At 44.7% G+C, this 22,968-nt stretch overlaps 2 protein-coding genes and 1 pseudogene across 2 annotated transcripts; 1 reads left to right on the top strand and 2 right to left on the bottom strand.

Moving 5' to 3' along the window:
• Nucleotides 1–516: 516 nt before the first annotated feature.
• LOC101069848 (retinoblastoma-associated protein) lies at nucleotides 517–14,682 on the bottom strand. Its single transcript, XM_011611525.2, has 28 exons — nucleotides 14,400–14,682; nucleotides 14,191–14,321; nucleotides 13,450–13,570; nucleotides 13,153–13,256; nucleotides 12,904–13,038; nucleotides 12,779–12,817; nucleotides 12,589–12,638; nucleotides 12,325–12,435; nucleotides 12,091–12,236; nucleotides 11,900–11,977; nucleotides 11,078–11,187; nucleotides 10,918–10,992; nucleotides 10,654–10,741; nucleotides 10,458–10,574; nucleotides 10,320–10,376; nucleotides 10,135–10,166; nucleotides 9,945–10,021; nucleotides 9,643–9,863; nucleotides 3,351–3,466; nucleotides 2,817–2,971; nucleotides 2,576–2,721; nucleotides 2,393–2,497; nucleotides 2,187–2,300; nucleotides 1,924–2,072; nucleotides 1,777–1,807; nucleotides 1,550–1,692; nucleotides 1,418–1,464; nucleotides 517–1,332 (listed from the first exon to the last, which is right to left on the bottom strand). Exons 2-28 carry the CDS (start codon nucleotides 14,298–14,300, stop codon nucleotides 1,268–1,270), a joined length of 2,742 nt encoding a protein of 913 aa, XP_011609827.1. The 5' UTR covers nucleotides 14,301–14,321; nucleotides 14,400–14,682; the 3' UTR covers nucleotides 517–1,267.
• On the top strand, nucleotides 3,925–5,985 carry LOC115248194 (lysophosphatidic acid receptor 6-like). The gene has a single exon (XM_029831819.1). It carries the CDS (start codon nucleotides 4,470–4,472, stop codon nucleotides 5,544–5,546), a length of 1,077 nt encoding a protein of 358 aa, XP_029687679.1. The 5' UTR covers nucleotides 3,925–4,469; the 3' UTR covers nucleotides 5,547–5,985.
• A 3,302-nt stretch (nucleotides 14,683–17,984) lies between the features above and the next one.
• On the bottom strand, nucleotides 17,985–22,056 carry LOC115248195 (sodium-dependent proline transporter-like; annotated as a pseudogene).
• Nucleotides 22,057–22,968: the final 912 nt, after the last annotated feature.

Genomic DNA, 22,968 nt, shown 5'->3' with positions numbered 1-22,968 from the left:
CAATTAAAGTAGCTATTACTGCACAGGCAGCAGCTGTCATCGTTCCCCAGAGGAGGCGCAGGGAGATAAAAAAACAAGGAACTAGAGGGAGAGACGTTGATTAGTTACATTTTCCGCGTAAAAGGATTTTTAAAATTCAACGTAAAATCACCATTCCATTTTAATTGTGCATTTTTACGTCAATATTCAGTGGAAGAAGTTGTATTTGAGAATGTAACCCAACAAGATCCTAAAAACACAATTAAGAGTTTAAGAGATGGAGTTTAAAAATGAGCTCCATTATTGCGTCATCGCAGTTCACCTCACTGCCTGATGACATTTATGTGACAATGGAAACAGTTGTCCCTCTTCATGGTTCTCCTGCAGACTGAATCAGATTATCCTCCATGATAATTATCCTCCTCTGCACGTCTGTAAAACCACATGTATGATATAAGTGGACTCACACTAGTGTTCCAAAAGAATCGATGTGGGGGAAAGAAAGACAAGAATTATTAACTGCTTTCAAACAACTAGTTCATTAAAGAGTAATATTCCATTTTTAATTTAAAAACTTTAATAATCAACATTTTTAGCAATAATTTCCTTACAACACATGTTCTTTTGTTCTTTGTCATGTCATATTCTTTTAAAGGCGCTTCCAATTTCAAAAATTAACAAATGTGACCGCCGAAAATCTTTACAACCAGAAGTAAAACAAAACATCTAAAAGTACATACACATAGATCGTATAACAAAAAGAGAAATTAATCAAATTTTGGACCTATATCAATGTGGTTTGAGTGCAAACACAGAGGGCCTCCACGAAATAAATCCAATTGTTTTATAGAACTCCTCTAGAACGTTGTCCTTTTCAAAATAAAAGCACCCTCTGAACATGGCATTTAAAACTTTTAGGAAGAGAGCTCATGATTTCACCAAAGATGTGGCATCATGATTTATATAACTCAAGTCTGAAGAGATGTGAGAGAGTGAGAATTAACCATCTCTTTTCTCATCTGTGGATGAAAACAATGATCCTTTACAATAACCACAAATCAATAACACTTGTAAAAACAAAAGTAGTGTCCAACAGGTCAGAGTTTAAATTGAAAGATATTTAACAAAGTTCAGTTAAAACTTCAAAAACGAGAATTAAGTCCTCTATTCACATATAACTCCTCACACAAAGTTAAATACAAACTAAAATCTGACACTAAATGTACAAAGAAAACAGATCTGACTTCCTGTGTGAACAAACAGTGCAGGACAGCTCAGTAGGTTCCAGTTACTCCCTCCTCGATTCGGCGTCTTCCTTCATTTTCTGCTCCTGCATGCGACTCCGAGTAGAGGCTATGAGACAGAAATAAAGGAGAGAAAGTGTCACTCAGAGTAAAGCAAAAATAGGAATTTAGCGTATGATGCCGGTGGGACTTACTCATTTCTGTAAGTTTCTGTATCAGTGTGGAATCTCCTCCAGATTTGCTATGAATTCAAATGTAGAGAATAAATGAAAAAGAGGTCCATTCTCTTTGAAATGGCAAATATCATATCTACAATCATGCCAAACCTGCCATCGCCCTCATCCTGGCCGTCCATATCAAATCGTAACCTCTTGAGAGGTTTAGGAGTTGATCCCAGATCCAGGCTCCTCTTAAAGGAGCGGTCGCCACTGTTGACCATCTGGTTGATCTTCTGAAACCGATTAATTAGCTGCAGAAAGACAGAAGAAACCAGAAACGTGAGGAAGCTCGCTGCATTCTGCCCTTGGTAAAACCAGACCAACATGGCACATACCCCAAAAGGTTCCCCAATTGATACCAACATCCTGCAAATGCAAAAAACAAATGAATGAATGAACAAACCATAAATAAAACAGATGTTTGCAACCCTTTCTTTCATTTTCCCCCACAACCATCCCTTCAGTCTGTGACCCAAACTCACCGAGAGCGAGGAGTCATCATGCCCGGAGACATACGTGGGCTTTTCATGGGAGAGATGTAAACGTTGCTGCTAACAGGCACACGCAAAGGTGAATTGGGGAACTTGTACGGGCTGCGGGGAATTTGTGGGATGGGAGAGAGTGTGGGTGGCTGTCAAATCCCAAAGAGAAAAAAGAAAAAGAAGTTAACGACATGCACATCAATCTGACTGCAGGGTGATATTAAAGTCCAGACAGGTGCTTCTGTGGTGGATGTGTGTCATACCCTGGTAGACGCGTACTGCAGGATGTTGGTTTTCAGTTTCTGCATGAATACTAGGTTGTAGAAGACAATAATGGAGTCATAGTTTCCGTCAGTGGTCAACACATGCTTGAAAGTCTGCAGCGTGGGAACACATGAAATGAATCCGATAGAATTTCATATCATATTTCAAATGCAACAGTCATTTAAAAGGAAAGAGGAGCCATTACATCCTGGCTGGTGTTGGGCATGTTCTTGTATGCTGTGACGATGGTCTTGAAGCGCAGATCAACAGTCTTTACTTTACAGATGGCGTACATGGCACACATCATCAACTGCAGGAGCAATGAGACAAACAAGAATAAGACACGGTCAAGTTAATAAGAGCACACCAGCAAGTTTAGTCAGGTGACCTGGTCAAGGTGACGATCTCTCATCAGCTCGTGTTCGTGCTGCAGAGTGTGCTGGAACAGGGTCCATATGATCGGCTCCAGCTCAGGGTGAGAGGACAGCAGGTAAGAGCAGAGCATTTTCAGCCTCGTGTAGGCCAGCCGGTACACTGCAGAGACGGAACGAGCCACAGTCCTGTTACACCTAAAGAGCTCAGCTTCAAGGAACTGAAAAAGAACGTTCAGGAGGCAATCGGTGTCTTACATTTCTTATAGAAGAGACTGAGAGAGTTTGACTTCAGGGGTCGTGCAGGCTGGCTGACAGGCTGAGTTGGAGGTTGAGATGAGGCCTGAGTGTTGGGAGAGGCTGCCGTCTCAGGGGGGAGGACGCGGAGACCCGGACGCACCGGGGACAGATATCTAAACACAATGTACTCTGTCAAATATGTAAAATATCAACATTCCCTTCAAACTAAATGCTCATAAGAAGACCTAAAATATGTCTATATAATACAACTAAAATGGTTATTACAGTTTCAGCATAAGGTTTAAATGACTTTCCAGTTACAATGAATCCTGTAAATTAAAAAAAAAAAAATGTACAAGGATGTTTCATATTCCGACTGAATCTTTCCCTTTGTCGAGCTTTGTTGTTTGTGACTGTGCACGAGGCTTGTAAATATATAAAACAAGACTGAAAATTAAGTGGGAATGTTGAGTAAAGTACCAGACACGTACAACCTAGCAGAGACATTATAGAAGTGAATTAGTGAGTGCTGCGTGCACGGGTGGAACTCACAGGTCTGCGGCAGTGTGGTTGTGCTGTAGTGGTTGGCTGAAATTTGCTGTAGTTTCCACCTGTTCTGCCGTTTCCCCCTCGTGCTCCTGCCTGAGTAAATCAAACAGAGGCGAGCCCTGCACAGACACACAAACTCATGAACTTTCTGCCTTTATTTGGCCGGCAAACCACAATTAATCTCTTTAAGAGACCATTTCTGCAGCTGTGACTTTCATTTGCTGCGAGTAGTGAGTTTATATATATATATTGTGGGAAACGTTGAGGCTGACAATAATTCACGTGTTGTGTGTTCTTACAGGGGGATGGGGGGTGGTTTACTGCTCAGCTATTTCCACATTGCCTGCAGGTACTGACTTGCTGCTTGTACGTTCTAATACCAAACATGCCGCACCTAGCCGACGCCACCACCTGACGGCATTCGGTGACAGCAGCAGGGCCAAACTGTAGGGTAGAGAAATGTGGCAGTCCTGGTCCTTTCCTTTTGGCATGAAACATTTAAACGAATAAGAAAAATTTCCCAGAAGTTTGTGTAAATGCAGGTGTTACATTTCAAAGAAAGAAGTATGCGCCTACTGTAAGGCTGACTGAATTTCCCATATGCAAAACAACGGGAGGACTTTCGTCTCACCAGTGGCTCCTCCCTTCTAGGCTCCACACCGACTTCTGCTGTATTCAAGCCTCTGACAGTCTACTAGGGTTGTGATTTATGACAGGCAGCAGAAAAACCCCTGGAACGTGAAAGCAACGATCGCCAGCCCCCCCCCCCCCAGGGCTGCTGCGGGAATAAACAGGAGAAGGAGAGCAGGAGCAAACCAGCTGGCTGTTCACAGATCTGAGGAGGGTTCTCATCCACAAGAAGAGAAACGCGACCGGGACAGACTGAACGCTTCATTTGAATGAGGAGTTTGGGACCTGCGGTTCAGGTCTTACGCAAGGAATACTCAAGCTGAGCGCTTTGGATAACCCTGCAGGTATTTGGTGGCTGTGCTATATGCTTCCATTTTCATTATCCAAGAACTATATCGAGCGCTCTGCAATAACTCAGGACGGGACGTCTGTGGGTCGCATATACAGAGGAAGTACGCACTAAATGTTCCAAATTTGGCATTTTGAACAAAAATGTCTATCAGCACTACTCCAACTCTTGACATCAGCACAAATGCCAGTCAAATGACTATGAGCTGTATCAAGAGTGATGAGTTCAAGTACCCTCTGTACAGTACGGTTTTCAGCATTGTTTTTATAATTGGACTCATATTCAACCTGATGTCTATATACATTTTCGCCTGCACGCTGAAGATGCGGAACGAGACCACGACGTACATGATAAACCTCATCGTTTCAGACTCTCTCTTCGTCCTCAGCCTGCCCTTTCGGATTTATTACTTCAGTAATCGTAAATGGCTGTTTGGAAGTGTGCTGTGCAAGGTCTCCGTGGCTCTGTTTTACACCAACATGTACGGCAGCATCCTCTTCCTCACCTGCATCAGCATTGACCGTTTCTTGGCCATCGTGCACCCGTTCCGATCGCAGCGCATACGCACTAAAAGGAACGCCAAACTAGCCTGCTGTGCAGTGTGGGTGATGGTGCTCTCTGGAACTGTGCCCACTGGGTTCCTCTTGGACACCACCTCGCCCGACTCAACTACAAATTACTGTTTTGAAAATTACTCCCAAACGCAGTGGAAGTCTGAGCTATCCAAGGTGGTCGTATTTATCGAGACCATGGGATTCATCATCCCTTTAATGCTCAACGTCTTCTGCTCCATCATGGTTTTACGGACGCTCAGGAGACCTCAAACCATCTCCCGCGGAGGGGGACTCAACAAGTCAAAAATCTTGAGGATGATCGTTGTGCATTTGCTGATCTTCTGCTTCTGTTTTATTCCATATAATGTCAATCTGATGTTCTACTCCATGGTCCGTACCAATGTTCTGAAGGGATGCTACGCAGAGTACGTGGTGAGAACCATCTACCCCATTGCTCTGTGCCTCGCAGTCACCAACTGCTGTTTCGATCCCGTCATTTATTACTTCACTTCAGAGACCATTCAGAGCTCCATCAGACGAAAGTCCACCATGTGGTACAAAGGTGTCAGGCTGTTTGACAGAATACAGACCGACAGCATGCAGAACAGTCCAAAAACAGTTCCAAAAAGCATTAGTCTGAGGACTACACAAAACAATGACATTTGAACTTGCAGCCCGACTGTCATGTGACACGGCGACTGAGTGGACATTATTCTGAGGACAGCGGGAGATGCAGTGTGACCCTCAAGATCCAGAAAGAAAACCATCCTAGCATAAAGACGGTTCCTCTACTGGACAGCACGGACTTTAGGCTGGCTCAAGTTTGTAGATTGTTCTGCCAGGAAATGAATTTTTCTATGTGTACTAGAAGTGCCAGACAATGTAGGACTAACCACAGTTGTGTGGTTAGTCCTACATTTTCAGTTCCTGTTTTTAAAAAAAATAAAAAATAAAAAAAAGCAGTATTACAAATGTAATGTACAAAACTAAGCATTTTAAAATAGTTGTGGCCTCACAAGGCTTTCAAGCACTTTATATTGAGTAGGCATAGAAGCTTTTATCTTTTTTATTGAACCAGGAAATAAAACTATTCTTAACCGTAAAAGCTTTGGGAGCCTGAAATTCATTTGATGTTTAACAGTAGGGAGAACAATGTGTTAATATGTCACCAGTCTTAGTCACCAGGGCACTAATCTGCAGGTATTACAGGTGCTGACTCTCACAGGCCAGTACCATGTAGATAAAGCCAATAAACCTCAACATGGGAATTTCAGGTGCGGTCAATGTTTTGCGCCTAAGTCACCTGCAACCGACTGCAGATTCAGAACAAAATCAGAGTCGAGTCTTCAGTTTTAGTTTAAACCAAAGTCTGATCTGGAACTGAGGCATCCTGCTGCTGGTGCCATCAAAATACCGCACCCCTATTCAAATCCACATGGCTCACACGGCTACATTACTGATAACCTAGTCCCTCAAAACTAAAGTCAAAGGGAGCGTGCAGACACACTGTGGCGTGCATATTTGACTCTTCTTGTAAATGTGTGAGTGAAACTGCATTCCAGCAGAGAGGCTTGGCCTGAGGGTCTGCACTGACAATCCTCATCACCAGACGCATGTTGTGAAACCCAAGCAGGTGAGAACTTGCCTCTGACGGCAGTAGGGCGTCTCTAAAACAAAGGAAGGTACGGATTTGTGTAGTCCCGAGACAAACCTGCTCATTAGCCGAGAATAAAATCAAAACGTACCTAATGTACAGCCATTTTTAAAAAAAGAAAACACTAGTTAGTACTCCACTTCATGATGCAACCAGACTTCCTCATGTACTAATCTGAATATGTGTTTTATACAGATGTCATTTTGGCAAATTTTCCCAACCCAAATACTAACACACTTTTAGTTTCATTACAGACACATTGGTTGACTAGCTGTCAAATCCAAACTTGTATGAGCTGAAAACCTGATCTTTTTTAGACAACTGTTGCCGTAGAGGTCTCATTTTGCTTACAGATGGGTGTCAAATGAACATAAACAGGAATTCGACCGTCTCATTTAACAGAAATATAACTGCTGTCATTCAGAAAACGAGGACACTCCCACGTTCATGTAGCGATCGTTAGTGCGAGTTCATTAAATTGGATGCAAAGAACAAACTGGCAGAAGAGTGTGTAGAAGGACGGAGAGAGGGAGAGACTGACGGGGACCAAAATGGGAGTGTAGGCGTGAACTGCAATCAGTTTCATTTGCACAGCCACAGCCTCACAACATCCCATCACTGCATGGATGCTATCCCAAAGCTGGTGAGTAATTCCTTGCCATTGTTCTTCAATCCTACTGCGTGTTTCCTCTAAAGGAATAAAAGTCCAGAATGAAGCAATTAATGGTCCTTTCCTCAAGGTTTGGTGGATAATGTGCGGATTAGAGGGTCCTGTAGGGTATTCTGACTCACAAGAAAAAGAATAATCAACTTCAAATAAGGGCAGGAATAATTTGAAAGGAAAAAAAAGGGAGAAAATGTGTTTTAGTTGCTAAAATTGTCAGGGATAAAGGCATTTATGATAAATTAGAAACAGTTGTGCTAGTGTGAGTGACTTCATAATAGTTTTTATAGAGACATTCATGCAAAATTAGGGCAATTTTTTTTAATTCTCCCATGGACGTTGTGATTCAACTCTTTCACTGAGAGGAGAAAAAAATGGGTAAAATTAGCAAAAACGTTTTTCCGGAGCTCCACATATTATGAAGCAGAAATATGCTCACAAAGTGCAGCCAAAAGAATTTTAGATGAAGATCTGATAAATCCACACAAGTTTATGAGCACCAATAAATGTGGAACAGCAGAGTGATAGTGCCACACAACCATGTGTCTTTTTGCCCCCCTAATGAAACCAAATGTTTGCTTGTTTTATGAGAGCAGGAATTTGCAGTTAAATTTTATTTGCAGTATTCACCCGACGGTCGCCAAGCATATCAAATATTAATCCAGCCGTGTTAGCTGTAGCACTGGATCCGTGTCTCTTCAGTAAATTTACATTTCATAAAAAAGCAGAAGTTGATTAAGTTTGTACTTGTTGCAGGTTTAACTGCTCCAACAGAAGCAATAAAGACACCCTCGCCTTCTACCTTAAGTTTACTTAAAACCAGTCTGATTTGAGGACCGATCTGCATTTTTAAGCACCGGAGAGGTGCGGCGTGTAAAAACATGGTGCTGGGAAACGCCAGCGACGAGCCCGCCGTAGCACAGGCGCCTCTGTCGAACTGCACCGTAGACATCAGTTACAGCCTCACTTTCTATCAAGTGTCCTACAGCGTCATCTTCCTGGTGGCCGTGGTCACCCACGGCATGGCGTTGCACCGACTGTGCCTTTCTGCCTGCACCATGAGCAGCACGGCCATTTACATGATCAGTCTGTCGGCTGCAGATCTGTTTTTCGTAATCTCACTCCCTCTGAGAATCTACTTCTACCACCAGAAGGCCAGAGCTTTGTCCTCAAAGACGGGAGACGCATCCAATTGGACCTCTGGTGTCGTATACTGCCACCTCACCTTCATCCTCAAGTACATCAGCCTGTACGGAGGCATCTTCTTCCTCATGTGCATCGCTGTGGACCGCTACTTTGCCGTGGTGCACCCTCTGGCGTTGCCACACCGCAGGATGCGTATCGCACAGCTGGTGAGCGGAGGCATCTGGTGCCTGGTTCTGGGGATCAGCCTGGGCCTGCCCCTGCTCCGCTCCGCGGCCGCGCGGCCTCAACACCCCTGCCTGCTCGACCCGTCCTCGCCGCATCACCACGCCATCATCCTGGTTGCCCTGGGGTTGGTTCTGGGGTCGTTTCTGCTGCCCGCCGCGCTTCTGCTCTACAGCTACTGCAAGGTGCTGAGCGTGCTGCGCCACCCCAGACGCCGCTCCCGCAGCCAACTTCGCAGTCGCCGACACACCCTCACTGTTATTTACTGGGTGCTGGGGGTCTTCCTGGTGTGCTTCGTTCCGTACCACGTCAACCTGCTGGTGTACACGCTCACGCACGTGGGGCTGCTGCAGCACTGTGGCCTGGCCAAAGCGACCATGGCGCTGCACCCTGTGGCGCTGTCTTTAGCAAGCTCCAACTGCTGCCTCAATCCACTCATCTACTATTTCTCCAGCAGTCTGGTGCACAAGGAGGCGTCTCATAAAGGCAGCGGTAGCCAGTGACAGAATAAACGGAGCGATTCTGACAGGACAAAACGGACCAGCAAAAAAGAGCCATTACTATGAGCGTTCTTGGTTCCGAGAGCACTTGTTTCCAAGTTTTTGTGACCCGATTGTACTCGGGTGTTGAAGATTGTTAGACCTGTTGTTAAAATACGTCTCCAGGACGAGACAATCAACCAATCAAAATCCAGCCTATCAACACAGAGCCCGTCCTCAAAATACGAGTGTCTATCAGTTACCGCTCAGCTTGGCAACACGACAGGCTCGGAAACGTTACGTGCCAGCTTTATTTTGACACAAAATAATGTATTTAAACTATTCCTAATGTGTGGATTTTTCCTTATGTAGTGGGTCCGCCTGTTGAATTCATGTAGAACAACTCATTTGACATATATAATGATCAAATATTTCTGAACACGTCAATGTTGTATTTATATAAGATGGTGCACTCCGGATATATTAAGAATAGATTAGGGAGCATCAGCATGTGAGTTGTCTGTATGTTATTTACTAATTTCATTAAACATTTCAACATTGTAGTAGCTGTAGCGTTGTTAGGGGATACAAACTGACCGTCCTCCATGCAATCCTCTCCATGATGAGGTTCTCACAGGTCTCCAGGTGTTTCACGATGTCTTTGCTCAGAGTGGGGTCAGCCTTGATGAAACTCTCGATGACTTTGTAGAAGTCAAAGGCAGTGAGTTCGACCACATCCAGTATCCAGGGGAAGCACATGTTCCTTTCTGTGGCGTCACCGCCGCCCTGGTTGTATCCCCCGGTCTTAAAACTGCTCTCTAATCACAAGGAGCAAACATTTTAGGTTTATTGTTTTGATTGTGATGACAGTGGATCTATAAACTAATTACAGGGCGCACCTCCATAGGTTGCCATGACCACCTCCAGAGCACAGGCCAGCAGGGATGTGTGGAACGTGGAGTCATTTAGGAGTTTGCTAGAATAAAAATCAAATCGGCTTAACAGAAATCAATCATACACAATCAACGGAAACAACAGCTGGCAGCGAGTCAGTGAGCATCACCTCGGTAACCTGATTTAAATACACACCTGAAATTTTGGACCGACAGCCGTTTCTCTTCCTACAAAAAGGAAAGTTTAGGGTTGCGTGTTATATTATGGATTCAATTTAGCATTTCACAGGGAAATAATGAAATAACTGCTTGTGGAACATTTTGTGGAGACACGGGAGGAAACAGATTAAGCTGCCGTGAAATTAAATGAAATAAAAGTACCGATTTCAACATCGCCTCCATGATTTTGTAATACAGCTTCACTCCAAGGTTAAATCTCTGAAAGGGAAAAGAAGTATATAATCAGGTGTGAAATGTAAAGATTACTGCCACGGTTGCTCATCTCCTCTTGATTCCCACCTGTCTGCCAAGCGCCACGCAGTGGGGGCCGACGGCCTGACCGAACCTTTGACTGAACGTCTCCCCGAATGTCTCCAGACGCTTTACTACATCCTGAGTTGGATCCACAGTGCAATTCTATTGACAGGACAATATGGCTGTCAAACTGTTCAGACCTGTCATCATTTTATTTGTCAGAAGAAATTCAAAAACCAACTTTGAAATACGTAGCCAGGTTAGTAGAAGGCTGGTCCCCGCTGGAGGTGAGATCTCCCCGCAGCTGCTGAATGGAGGTCATCGCAGCTCTGGTGACACAATTCAAACTTTGTTTCCTTTTTTTAGATACCAATAGCTTTAGAAATAAAATTCCTGTACCATGAATATGTCAATGGGTAAATAGAAAGTCTTAAAAAATGTGTTTAACGGGTAAAAAGGCAGGTTAAAAAGCGAATGTTATGTGCGAGACAGCGAGACGGCTCACCTGATTGGAGTCTGAGGAGGGATGAGGGTGCTGTCTTCATCTGACATCTTCTTTGGTGTTCTCTCTACCTGAGACCTGAAGGCAGGTAAACTGTTTAGGCGCCATTATCTGAACTCAACATTCATGTAAATTTGCTGCACAGTGAAGAAAGAGAATTTACATGTCAACTTTGGGCACAAGAACAGTCTCATCTCCATCCAGGAACAGCCGTCCGTCAAAGTCTCTGCTCTTGAGGTAATGTTCCTGGTACTGTTGGTCGAGGCCTTTTCCCTGTGGTGAAAGGGTCCAAAGTCACAAGTAGCTAAATGACTCCCGACATATGAGGGTAAACACTGTTGTGACACCCTTTTCCGGTCTGCCTGACATTTTTTGGATTTTTCATGTACCAGAAGTGCTAAATACTAATTATTGTATTTAGCATCATGATTACAATCTGACTTGTGACAAATCAGATTAATTAAATGTAATTATGTGGGATGTAAATGGATTCCATTAACCTCTCCGTACTCATGCAAACAAAATAGTCCGACTTGCAGAGATCAGCTCTATAAAATGTTTTTCAATACACACTGGTCCCCTGCTGAGCATCAGATCGACATGGTGAGACCTACACAATATTCACACAGTGCAGTTGTGCAAATAAAGTACGCACCCATCTGTTGCTGCGGCAATGTCGCCATAAAACAAATATGTCAATGCAGTGTTTCTGTATGAGCAAACAGTAGTGTCCTGCCTCTGTTTCATGCCTAACTCTGTAATGTGCTGTTAACACACCAAAACGATCCTCTTCCTGAACACACATTTTCCCTGACATCATATAATGTGAAAACAAACAGGTAGGAAATGTAGGGGGGGCAGCCAACAGCTGTCACACACTCGTTCTATGGTGGCAACAATGAGCGGAATGAGATCAGCAGTGGAAACATAAGTGGAGAGCAAGACAAACAGTGACGCAGGTGTTGGGACAATCAACCCCACCAACCTGAGGAAGATGCGCAGATCCTGACAGATCGAGTGAGTCCAGGAAAGCTGAGAAACTGGTCTGATACACATTCTTCACCTGCAAGCAAAATATAGGTGTAAATGAGACAAGATACGTAGTTTGTAAAGTTGTAGTTGTGCCAAAAGTTCAGCTATAGTATATCTATAGGAAACAGGGCATGGGGCTCATACCTCTTCAGAATTGCAATCATTCTCTTGGCACAAGGTTTTGAGAAGCTGTAGATCCACCTCTGACTCCGGAAGTCGGGACTTAGCTTTGCTCTGGCTGCGGCGAGCTGTTCTCCCAGGAGGGCTCTGAACTTTGCTGATCGCCGATTCTGAGCGATAAAAGTACACCAACTCTTTGTCAGCCCTCGTGACAGCAAGAATTCTATGACAAAAACATACAGTGATCCTGAAACTCACTGTAAAGAGGTTGGAGAAGATCTGGGGGGCAGCGCTTGATGCAGAACTCCAGGGTGCAAAGGAGCAGCTGGAATGATATGACCAGGTCATCCTCCATCTGCAGAGCTCTTCCTGCAGAATGTAGCACATGAGATGCATCAATACAACAGAGCTGGAGGAAACATGTTTTTCCAAATGGTTTATGGCTGAAAATCAAGATGGAAGGAAAGCGCATGAAAACTACACCATCAAATGTATTTTGTTACGTTTCGACGCCTAACCTACCCTTTGCCAAAAGAAACATTGTCCAGCAGGTCCGAATGGTCTCCTTCTCTCTGGAAAAAGACAGTGGACTGTCAGGCTTGCATCTACATCATATATAGCATAGCACACAACTGTAAAAACATGACCTTGTAGATACTAAACTAGTGCAACGTGTACAGACTCTCACGTTGCAGAGAAATGTCCAGCTTACTTGTTCTCAGAAACCGAAGCAAAGACGCTTTTGCATGTTCTGAAAGAAAAAATAAACATATCAATTACGAACCTTCGCCTGGACATCTTTGCATGTGTCAAGCACCTGTGGATGTCTCCACTTACTTCTCAAACCTCTGGTAGAGAGCCAGCATCACATCGTACTTCTTCTCTAGATGTGACAATGCTGAATTCACCTTTGTGCTTATTGTATCCAAGTTGACATCCATTTTCCTCACTAGAGCCAAAAACTGCTTTACACTACAAAATGAAACAAAAATGTCAGAGGAAAAAAAAAAGAAAAACGAATACAAACCAGTCATTTAGAACTGAAAACCAGTCTGAGTAGTTGTACAAATGATGTTTGACACTCACTTCAGACTGACTGCTTTCAGCAGCTGAGTCAGGGTGAAAGAGGCCGTATCCATGTCGGTCACTGTGGCAAACAGACACGACCCCCACAGGCTCTTCTGGCTGTCCTGAGATTAAAGCAATTACATTTTATAAAAGTTTTCTACCATTTATCAGGGAGATGAAGACACAAATTACCCTGCAGACATGTCATCTATGATCCATATACATGGTTTTATCCTCACTATAATGCTAATTATTATAAAGGAGCAAAAGAATCTCAGGTCTCCACTTTAGAGAGACGTTCCTGTATATACGTACTTCGAGTTCTTCCACTGAGTCTTGAATAGTTTTCCACAACGTCCAGGCATGGTCACACACCAGATCCGTGACATGCAGACTCTTGCACAAGGTCACAAACTCGGTTTCCTTGTCTCTGTGTCTAGAAGATGGAGGTGATAAATCAGCAATGACAACAGAGTCAGTCAGAGTCAGCACATCTGTACAGATGACCCAGTCTATAACATAGTGAACTCTTTAGATATGAAAACACGTTTTACACTTTTAGCTGCAGGACACCGACCGACTGTCGACCGGTCCGACATAATCCAGTACCATGGCGCTATTTAGCCAGAGCTTCTACACGGATTTACACTTCGCTCAGTGGTTTCATGTCTAAAATCACTTCATTATCTTTGGTTTATTCTCTTCTGTCGGTTACCCAGAGTCCAACGTTAGCAAACTCCGATACAAACAAGGACTGTCGTCTTGTGTCAGGTCACATGACACCGTGATATACCATCGCCCACCGGTTGTTAAAGATGTATATTCTATAAGTAGTTGCATGTGGTCGAGACGTGTTAATACATAATAGTAACGACTTTTATTGCGGTCGCACCGTGGAGCAAAGCGAAGCAGCCCCTTATATTTAGCAATAATAACACACAGCACACTGTAAAGTGAAGCTAACATCACCAAATACTCCGACAACAGTTGTCAAGTACATAATTATCCGTAAATAAATGAGGTGGATTTGAAAGGGCTGAGCAAGGTTTGTCTTACTTTTTAAAAGATAACTCTGTACTCTCTTTCTTGTCTTGAGAAACACTTTCAGCAATAGGCTTCGGCTCCTTGCTCTGTGACACCACGGTGTTGCGCTTTTTAGGTGGCATCTTTGTATCTAGTCAACGCACCTAATGGTAAAATGTAGTTAGTCAAAAGCAACTTTCGAAAATATAAATTCAACGTGCTAAGTTTAAAGCCCTACGCACGAGATTCGAGACAACAATACAACAAAATCCGACTTCCGGAAACGGCGACTTGTACGTTTGATTTGTATCAATGGTTTGCGGCGCGGATGATCGGGGCGGCGGGTGTCTCAAGACTTAGCTGCTTTTTAGATGCCCATTTCTGATAGCTTTGAAATTGCAAGTCATTCATCGAGTTTTCTGACAAGAATGATGATGTTTGCATGAGTTTCTATTTATAAGCAGCTCGTCGCAAAAGCTCAACATAAAGTCGGGTCGTCGGGACGCCACGATAACACAAAACGAACTAACCAAAACCCACGCGCTTAAAAACGCGGGAAAATGTCTACGCAACATCCGCTTATTAGCATTTAAAGTCGGAAGTCGGAGATGCAATTGACGTCACAGGCGAATTGTTGAACGGTCCTCTGTTGATGTTGAATGGAGTTAATCTACTGGATAATAAGTGTTCGAACAATCATATCAGCAAGCACTTTGTTCAGAAAGATAAAACCGTTGTTCCATGTTGTTTTTTGGAGGTCAATTATCATGAACAGACTGGAAAAGAGCAAGGCTCCTCCGTTACAAATGTTGTATTCCAGTTAAAATAAAGAAGTACACTTTATATAGCTTCACAGCAAATTGGTAACAGCATTGTTGCAAAGTTTACAGGCATAAATGCCTTTATTCTCTATTATTCTTCATTCTTTTGGGCGCAATACATCTGAGAAAGTGTGGACTGAATTTTTCGATTACTTCTGTGCCATAACTTATATTTACCCTCTATATAAAATTGTGCATTCATCTTACTTTAAAAAATATATATATAACAAGATCTGGAACTGTATTTTAGACTATTCACCCTTGTAAAACAAAATAAAAATGTTAAAGCTTAAGAGTGCTCACAGTGTTTTTAATTTAGATTGATTCTTTTTCTCTGTGACCCTTGTTATTGTCTATGTAACCGGATGGTTAATGTGTATGCGCATGTCTGTTGTATTTCTCTCCTGCTTCCCCAGTCTGTTTTTTTTTTGTTGCCATGGTGTTCCCGGCAGGTGTGTGACATGCCCCTGAAGACACCTGGTGCGGCTGATTTGTGGCCACTGGTGAGGGCTGCTTTATATGCCTCAGCGTTTTGGGTAGGGACCCTCTTTCCCTCTTTCTCCTCCACCACAGCTAGTTGACATAGTTTCCCCTCTCCACCCAGCTGTAAACCTGAAGGCTGAGTGTGATGCCTGGATCCATTTTTTTTTTCTTTTTTGTGTGTATTGAACTATAATGACTGTTAATTTTAAGCACGTGGAACTATTATATTAATTTTTAAATAAAGGTTAATTCACTGTGCATCGTGTCTGTGGTCAACACCCAGGAAGGCAACTGTTAAATCTTCAGGTGAAAGTCCTAAGGTGGCGTTGTGGCCGCTAATTTTGTTCAATCTGCCACATGTCGTCTGAAAGCAAGAGGAAAACTATTCTTGCGCTTGGCTTTTTTTAAATAGGAGAAGTTTCCTGCAAACTTCAGACATGGTAAATGAAGAGGAAGAACAAAGGCGGAGATGTTGAGTTTTCTTTTGGCGTGTTTCATTGTTGTTGTTGTTTTTTTGTTTTTTTTAAAAAACTAAGTGCGTCAACTGTCATCCTAAAAATAGGATATGTATAACCTACTTTCATAAAATAGGCTCCAAAGACAACAGAACTAAAAGCTGCTCATGTTATTTCAAAGTAACTTGGGGATCTCAGAAAGGGCTCCAAAAATGTTCATCTGTTGATGTTATCAGACCAGTGTGTCTAAATGTTGTTGATCACACCTTTACACCCCATATTACTATTGGGAAAACAATGCTGTTTTGAACAAACGTACAAACTGTGTAAAAAGGTTTAGTATTTATGCAATAAATATAGTGCAAATGATGGTTTCAGCAATAATAGAATCATAGTTTAAGGGTGGCCTCATCATGCCCTCAACCCGTATACTGGGCTGACTTTAGCTGAGCCAGCGACTCCTTGTGACGCCTCTGACTGGACTCCATGGGATCAAGAAGGAACTGGAGGACTCCTTCTTGTTTGGTATTGCTGGCCTGTGGCTGCTGGACCAAGACCTCTGCTGTGACACCTGAAGGCCAAACAACCTCCGGAACCTCCACGGTGATGCACCAGCTCTGCAAGAAAATGGCTTCTTTTCCTGTGGATTTGCTGTGTTCCTTTGTTTTGTTTTTTTTGTATACCTTGATGAGTGTCTTCCATTTCCTGGATTAGGACAGAAGGAGTCAGAGACGTGGCTGCTGAGGTTCTCTGCTGTCTCTTGCCAATGAAAAAGCTTGGCTGAGGTGATTAGCTTTGTCCTTCAACCTCTCTACAATACACATAATAGTCTATCACACATGGAATAAGTGAAAAATATTTTGCATATATCAACCTTTTTTTGCTATAACCATTTAAAAATGTATTTTAAAGACAGAGATTCAAATTTCATACTAAACGATATATACTGACATTTAATATATACACATGTTGTATTCTGATATTATAGATAATATCAGTGGCATGTACCTAAGAACAATCAATCGCTACTGGTATAAAAGTAGAAAAAGCTGTAATTACTAATTATATTAGCGGTTTGTATAAAGCAAAAACCGCGACAAACAGCGTCCTCGTGTGGCCAAATTGCACACTGCTCCTTCAGCTGCCATGTTGGGGAAAACTGGACTTTTCACCTCGCTTTAATACGAATTAATAATTAAATTGAAAACCATAAAATATACTACCAGTAACAATAAAGGATAAAACTGGAAACAAAGCCAAATGCAGACCTGGTCGAAGAGACTCTTCCAAAAACAAACACGCAGAGCAATGCACCTTACCCTTTTGAGATTCAAGACATTACACAACATACTTCCTTGAAGGTTATTGTTCAATTTGAAAAAAACAAAAAAACTTTTATATTTAGGAAATAAAGAACAAAATATTCAAATATCCACTTAAGGGTTTTTATTTCCTTTTGCACTCGTCCAGCACGGCCGTGGTGTTTGCACTCCATCCATTTACAGTTTTTGGCCTGGTGTAGCAACCGCAATAACTTTTTAAAAAATAAACTCTGGGTCCAATCAACACAACAAAGTCAAAGAGTGAAATGAAGACATCAGTCTGTGCACCACAGCGTGGACAAGAGTTCATTTGTTGAAATTAGTTGATTTATTCGGTCATTAATGTTAAACGTCATTTGATTCGATCCTTTTTTCCCCCCAAGGTATTTCAAGTGATCCTCGACGTGTCTGATTCATCCTGAAAACAGTCTGATGACTTTAGGTCCCTTCTGAAGCTGCGTCGGTGGTCGACGAAGGTCGTTCTGCCAGGTGAAATCTTTCCCCCTCAGCCTCCCCGTGGCTACATGAGAACCTTTCTTGTGACTTACAGATTTATGTCCGAGATTCCCAGATGCTGTACTTACATTCTACACCGTATAAAAAAATAAAAATACAACTGAAATATACACAGTAATATAATAAAACCATAAATCTACGCCGCCCTGCAGGACACAGTCTGGCCACCAGCCTCGCTGGGATGAACAGCACCTAATCCTTTTATAACCATTCGCTCGTCGGGTTCTGCCTCACGCTTGGCTCCCCGCCTCCCACGTCAGCGTGTTGAAATCCATGTCTGTGAGAGTGACGGTGACGGAGCCGCGACCCTCTCCGTGCTCCATCTGGGCGCCGGGCCTCCCGCCGCTGCTGGCGTTGTTGGCCCTCCAGGAGTTCAGAGGACGGATTGATTTTTTGAAACGCTGCCATAAACGAAAGAAAACCCGGAGAGAAAGAGCAGGTGTCAGAGGTCGAGCCTCCTAGAGACAGAAGCATTCAGAGAGGGGGAGACGCTCACTCTTTTAGCGTTCCCGTTCCTTGCTGATGGCCACGATGGCCCAGATGAGGATCTGTAAACAGCTGACTGTGGCCATGCACACCCCCAGCGCTTTACCCCATCGAGGACTACACGTAGGGCCCGTAGTGGAGCGTCGTGTTGTACATCTCGATGAAGATGTAGGTCAGGATGAACTAGAGCCGCAGAGCAACCGGGTAGGTCACAGGGTGAAGAAAGAGAAACAGAAGCTCAACGTCAATTCCTGCTATTGGGTTACAGATAAACATGGAAGGGAACATTTGAGCCCTGGTGGCTACAATTTAAACATAAATCTTCAGCATTTGATCTTCACTGTCCAAATCGGAGTCTTGGAACTAATATGCTCAGGTCTTTTGAATTAGTTTGAGGAAGAAAAATATTTCCAGAAGAATTGATCCATTTGACCGGAATGCTGTTCTCCTGCATCAAAAAGTGAAAGTTCTTAAAGACGAGCGACATGAACCACAGCACTGGGGAGTTGAGGGTTTAAGAACGGTCAAAAGGTGCAATGCAAATACACTCATGATGCTGCGCTCACAAAGCAAATATGAATTGGGATGTGTTTGCTTACCAGCAGAAGGAAGGGCGTGAAGAACATCCAGCATGCTTTGAAATAAAGCACCACTTTGCTGCACCAGGGGGGGCAGTGGCAGATCATATCAAGGATGTCTTGACAGAACTGGTTGACCCCTAAATGAAAGGTGTGTGTGAGAAATAAACTACTCGTGGCTGCTTTACATCAATGTTAATGTAAAATAACAATCGTTTTTAAAAAAAAGCTGTTATATTGTCCTATAAAACAACGTGGACGTGATCACATTAGAGGGGTTTCCTGTGACTGACGGGGGGATGGGGGGTGTGAAAGTGAATACCATAGAAGAAGGAGATGCCAAGGCACATGAAGAGAGCGATGATGATGAGGCCAAAGCTAGTGCTGAAGGAGTCAATGAGAGTGAACCAGTAAATCCCACCCTGTGAGTACAAAGACGGGACGGTGAGGCGTGACCACAGGGCAGGCGCGTTCCACAGACACACTCACTGTAACACACTCACGTCGGTCACCAGCAGGAGACCCATTAGGTAGAAGCAGAAGCACAGAGCGGCCAAGAACAGAGACTTGTGGAACGTGTTCAGTCGGAGTTGGGGAAACTCGTCCAGCACGGCCGTGGTGATGCCCTCCATGTTGCCGAACTGTGTGGGCCAGCGAGAGCAGAAGGTATTAAAGGATCCGTCGCTGTTGCGGTGTGTGTGTGTGGGTGTGTGAGGCCTTACCAGTGTATCGATCCCAGCATAAAGAGCATCAGGAAGAACAGGATGGACCAGAACACTGAGCCTGGCAGCAGAGCAAGGGCTTCTGGGTAAGCAACAAATGCCAAACCAGGACCTGAGGCCAAAAAAACCCACCAAAAAAAACAACAAAAATTAAAGAATGAATCTAAGTAATATTTTAATAGAACACAAACTGCTGATTACAGCCAAATCACATAAAACAAAGCTGAAGTCTCTTAATTAATGTTTAACATCTGTATCTACACATACAGTCCTTCAGTATAAATGGGAATAAACTGTCTAAATAAACCTTTTTCATGTACATAATTCATTATCATAGCGTAGAACAGAAAAAAGGGTAACTTTGTCCATAGAGTGACTAAAACCAGTGTGCAGCGTACCCTGTCGGCCACCTCTGCGACGGGCACGCCCTTCTTCCAGGCATGTGACCCAGGATTGAGAAAATAGCAAATCCTGCAAAGAAGCTGGGTGCTGCAGTTCCCGATGGTGATAATCAAAGTGTCCCTGAAATGAGAAGCGGCCGGGTTAATTCGGAACCCGCAGCAGAGAGCCACAGCGGAGCGCAGGACAAGCCGACCTGATGACGTTGTTGTCAAACTTATTGTAGGACGCCATGGGAAAGGAGCCCCCCGACGCCGATACCCAAGGAGTAGAAGATCTGCGAGGCCGCGTCGTTCCACACCTGTGACCAAGTCAGACCCACAACTGCTCGATGAAATCCTCAACCGGCCATTTTGAGAAGATATGCGGGCCTCACCTGTGCGTTGGACAATCTTCCCAGTCCGGCGTGAGGTAGAAGGCGACGCCCTGAAGGGAGCGTCCAGGGTGGCCCCTCTGATGACAGAACGATCAGCACCAAGTAACGGAAGGTCGCCGTCACGTAGACCACCTGAGGAAGGCAGACGGGAGAGCGGCGCGTTAAGCTAGCGGCCGCACTGGTGCGTTGGTGCGAGCAGGAACAGAAACGCTGCATGGGGTCACCTTGCCGGAGCTGCGGATGCCTTTGAGCATGCACAGGAAGATGAGGATCCAAGCAGCCAGGAGGCAGAGGGCCAGGGGCCAGCGCACAGGGCCTGGGTCATGGAGGCCCTCGCTGTTTACGACGCCCAGCACGCGCTCGCTATGGAAAACAGAGCTTTAATCATTCCACTGGCATATCAAATGTGCAACATAGAAGAGAGAGGTGGGGGCACTCGTACTTCCAGAAAATCTCCGACGGGCTCAGGACTCGTCCGGAACCGTTTCCCGCGGTGTTGTTGCCACAGAGACCAGCGTTAGCTAGAGCGTCACAGGACCAGGGCAGGGGGCTCTGGAAGGAGCTCCCCAGGTAGTAGAAGGTCCAGGCTATGATCACGTTGTAGTAGAGGCACACCAGCGTGGACACACACAGCATCCCGATGCCAATCCCTGCAGGAGGAGAGCAAAGAAGTCCAAAAATCTCATATTCCCACATCCAGGGGCGCCGGGACGTACAGGCCTTGTTCGTCCACCACAAACCAGTTTCTCTTTTTGTCGTCATCGCTCATTCACCGTCTGCCAAGCTGCTGCTGGAATTACTACTGTCAAATTAGCCGTGACAGACACATGACAGAACATGCTTTTCCGGTTGAGCGGGAGCCGCTCCGCATTTCTTTGGTTTAGAAATAAATAATATATACAATATATATATACACACACACACACACACACACACCTCAAGCTGCTCAGGAATGTCTAAGGTGCGCTGGTGTTTATTCCTGCAAAACCAGTTATTGTCAGTAGTGTAAAGTGGGGCGGCCTCAAATCTTTGATATCTTTGGTAAACTATGAACGGATGGGCGGAAGCTTCATCCCTGGACACCAGGAAAACAGGCAGCAAAAGATCTGAACGTTGTAAAATGTTCAATTTTCCAAATGAAATAATGTAAACATGTTTCTCTAGAAAAACGGGATTTTGTGATCAATGGAACATCGCCGTTCAGAAGCATTCCGGATGTGCGGGAGCGCAAGGCACCATGGGTAACCGGCACATCCGTGACGGCACCCTCAAGGCTGCACATACAGCTGTCAAACAACACACGGATTTCTTATTATTATTCCTGGGAAAATGTTTCATTTTCCTCTTTGAAAATTTAAAATAGAGTCTTTTTACAGTTTGTGTTACTGATCCAACTCCTAAATAAGCATCATTTTCTAAAACAAATATGGAGACCTCTTGTTACTTTCAACTGAAATTGAAGTTCACAAGCTGGGTTTTTTTTGTTTAGTTTTTAAAATGTCATTTATTCCAAACTCTGGGGAAATTCAGCTGTCCTGGAGGATGCACTAATGCCCTCAACACACTCTAACCTGTGTAAATACTGCAGCCTGCCTCGGAGGTCTTTACCTTTGAGCAGAGGGCAGCATTTCCACACCATGATGGGACCGGCTGCTCCATACTGGCCCAGACTCAGCTCCATGAGGAAGAGCGGCACGCCCGTGAAAAAAGAGCATGATGAAGTACGGGATGAGGAACACACCTGCGGAGATCACAAACATGCTGGGATGAGGGAGGAATGAGGGAGGAATGAGGGAGCAATGAAGGAGGGATGAGGGAGGATGAGGGAGAGATGAGGGAGGGATGAGGGCGGAATGAGGGAGGGATGAGGGAGGGATGAGGGAGGAATGAGGGAGGAATGAGGGAGGGATGAGGGAAAGATGAGGGAGGGATGAGGGAGGGATGAGGGAAAGATGAGGGAGGGATGAGGGAGGAATGAGGGAAAGATGAGGGAGGGATGAGGGAGGAAAGGGAGGGATGAGGGAAAGATGAGTGCGGAATGAGGGAGGGATGAGGGAGGGATGAGGGAAAGATGAGGGAGGGATGAGGGAAAGATGAGGGGGAGGGATAGGAGGGATGAGGGTGGGATGAGGAAAGAGAGGAGGGAGGGATGAGGGAGGAAGAGGGAGGGATGAGGGAGGGATGAGGGAGGAATGAGGGAGGGATGAGGGAAAGATGAGTGCGGATGAGGGGGGATGAGGGAGGGATGAGGGAGGGATGAGGGAGGAATGAGGGAGGGATGAGGGAAGGATGAGGGAGGGATGAGGGAGGAATGAGGGGGGGTGAGGGAGGGATGAGGGAGGGATGAGGGCAGATGAGGGAGGGATGAGGGGGGATGAGGGAGGGATGAGGGAGGGATGAGGGGGATGAGGGAGGGATGAGGGAGGATGAGGGAGGAATGAGGGAAGATGAGAGGGTGAGGGGGGGTGAGGGAGGGATGAGGGAGGGATGAGGGAGGGATGAGGGAGGGATGAGGGAGGAATGAGGGGGGGTGAGGGAGGGATGAGGGAGGGATGAGGGCAGAATGAGGGAGGGATGAGGGGGGGATGAGGGAGGATGAGGGAGGGATGAGGGGGGATGAGGGAGGGATGAGGGAGGGATGAGGGAGGAATGA

Source organism: Takifugu rubripes, unplaced genomic scaffold, assembly GCF_901000725.2.
Source record: "Takifugu rubripes unplaced genomic scaffold, fTakRub1.2, whole genome shotgun sequence".
NCBI classification, from domain to species: Eukaryota; Metazoa; Chordata; class Actinopteri; order Tetraodontiformes; family Tetraodontidae; genus Takifugu; species Takifugu rubripes.
Note: the sequence above shows the minus strand (reverse complement) of the source record. Positions and strands in the feature narration are given on the sequence as shown.

Excerpts from the sequence above, each read along its gene's own strand:
- LOC115248194 (XM_029831819.1), top strand. The coding sequence starts at position 4,470 with ATGTCTATCAGCACTACTCCAACTCTTGACATCAGCACAAATGCCAGT.
- LOC101069848 (XM_011611525.2), bottom strand. The coding sequence starts at position 14,300 with ATGCCACCTAAAAAGCGCAACACCGTGGTGTCACAGAGCAAGGAGCCG. Across the intron at positions 12,639-12,778 it reads GCTTCGGTTTCTGAGAACAA|AGAGAAGGAGACCATTCGGA; the intron begins GTAAGCTGGACA and ends GTCTTTTTCCAG. Across the intron at positions 2,722-2,816 it reads CAGTCTCTTCTATAAGAAAT|TGTACCGGCTGGCCTACACG; the intron begins GTAAGACACCGA and ends CCGTCTCTGCAG.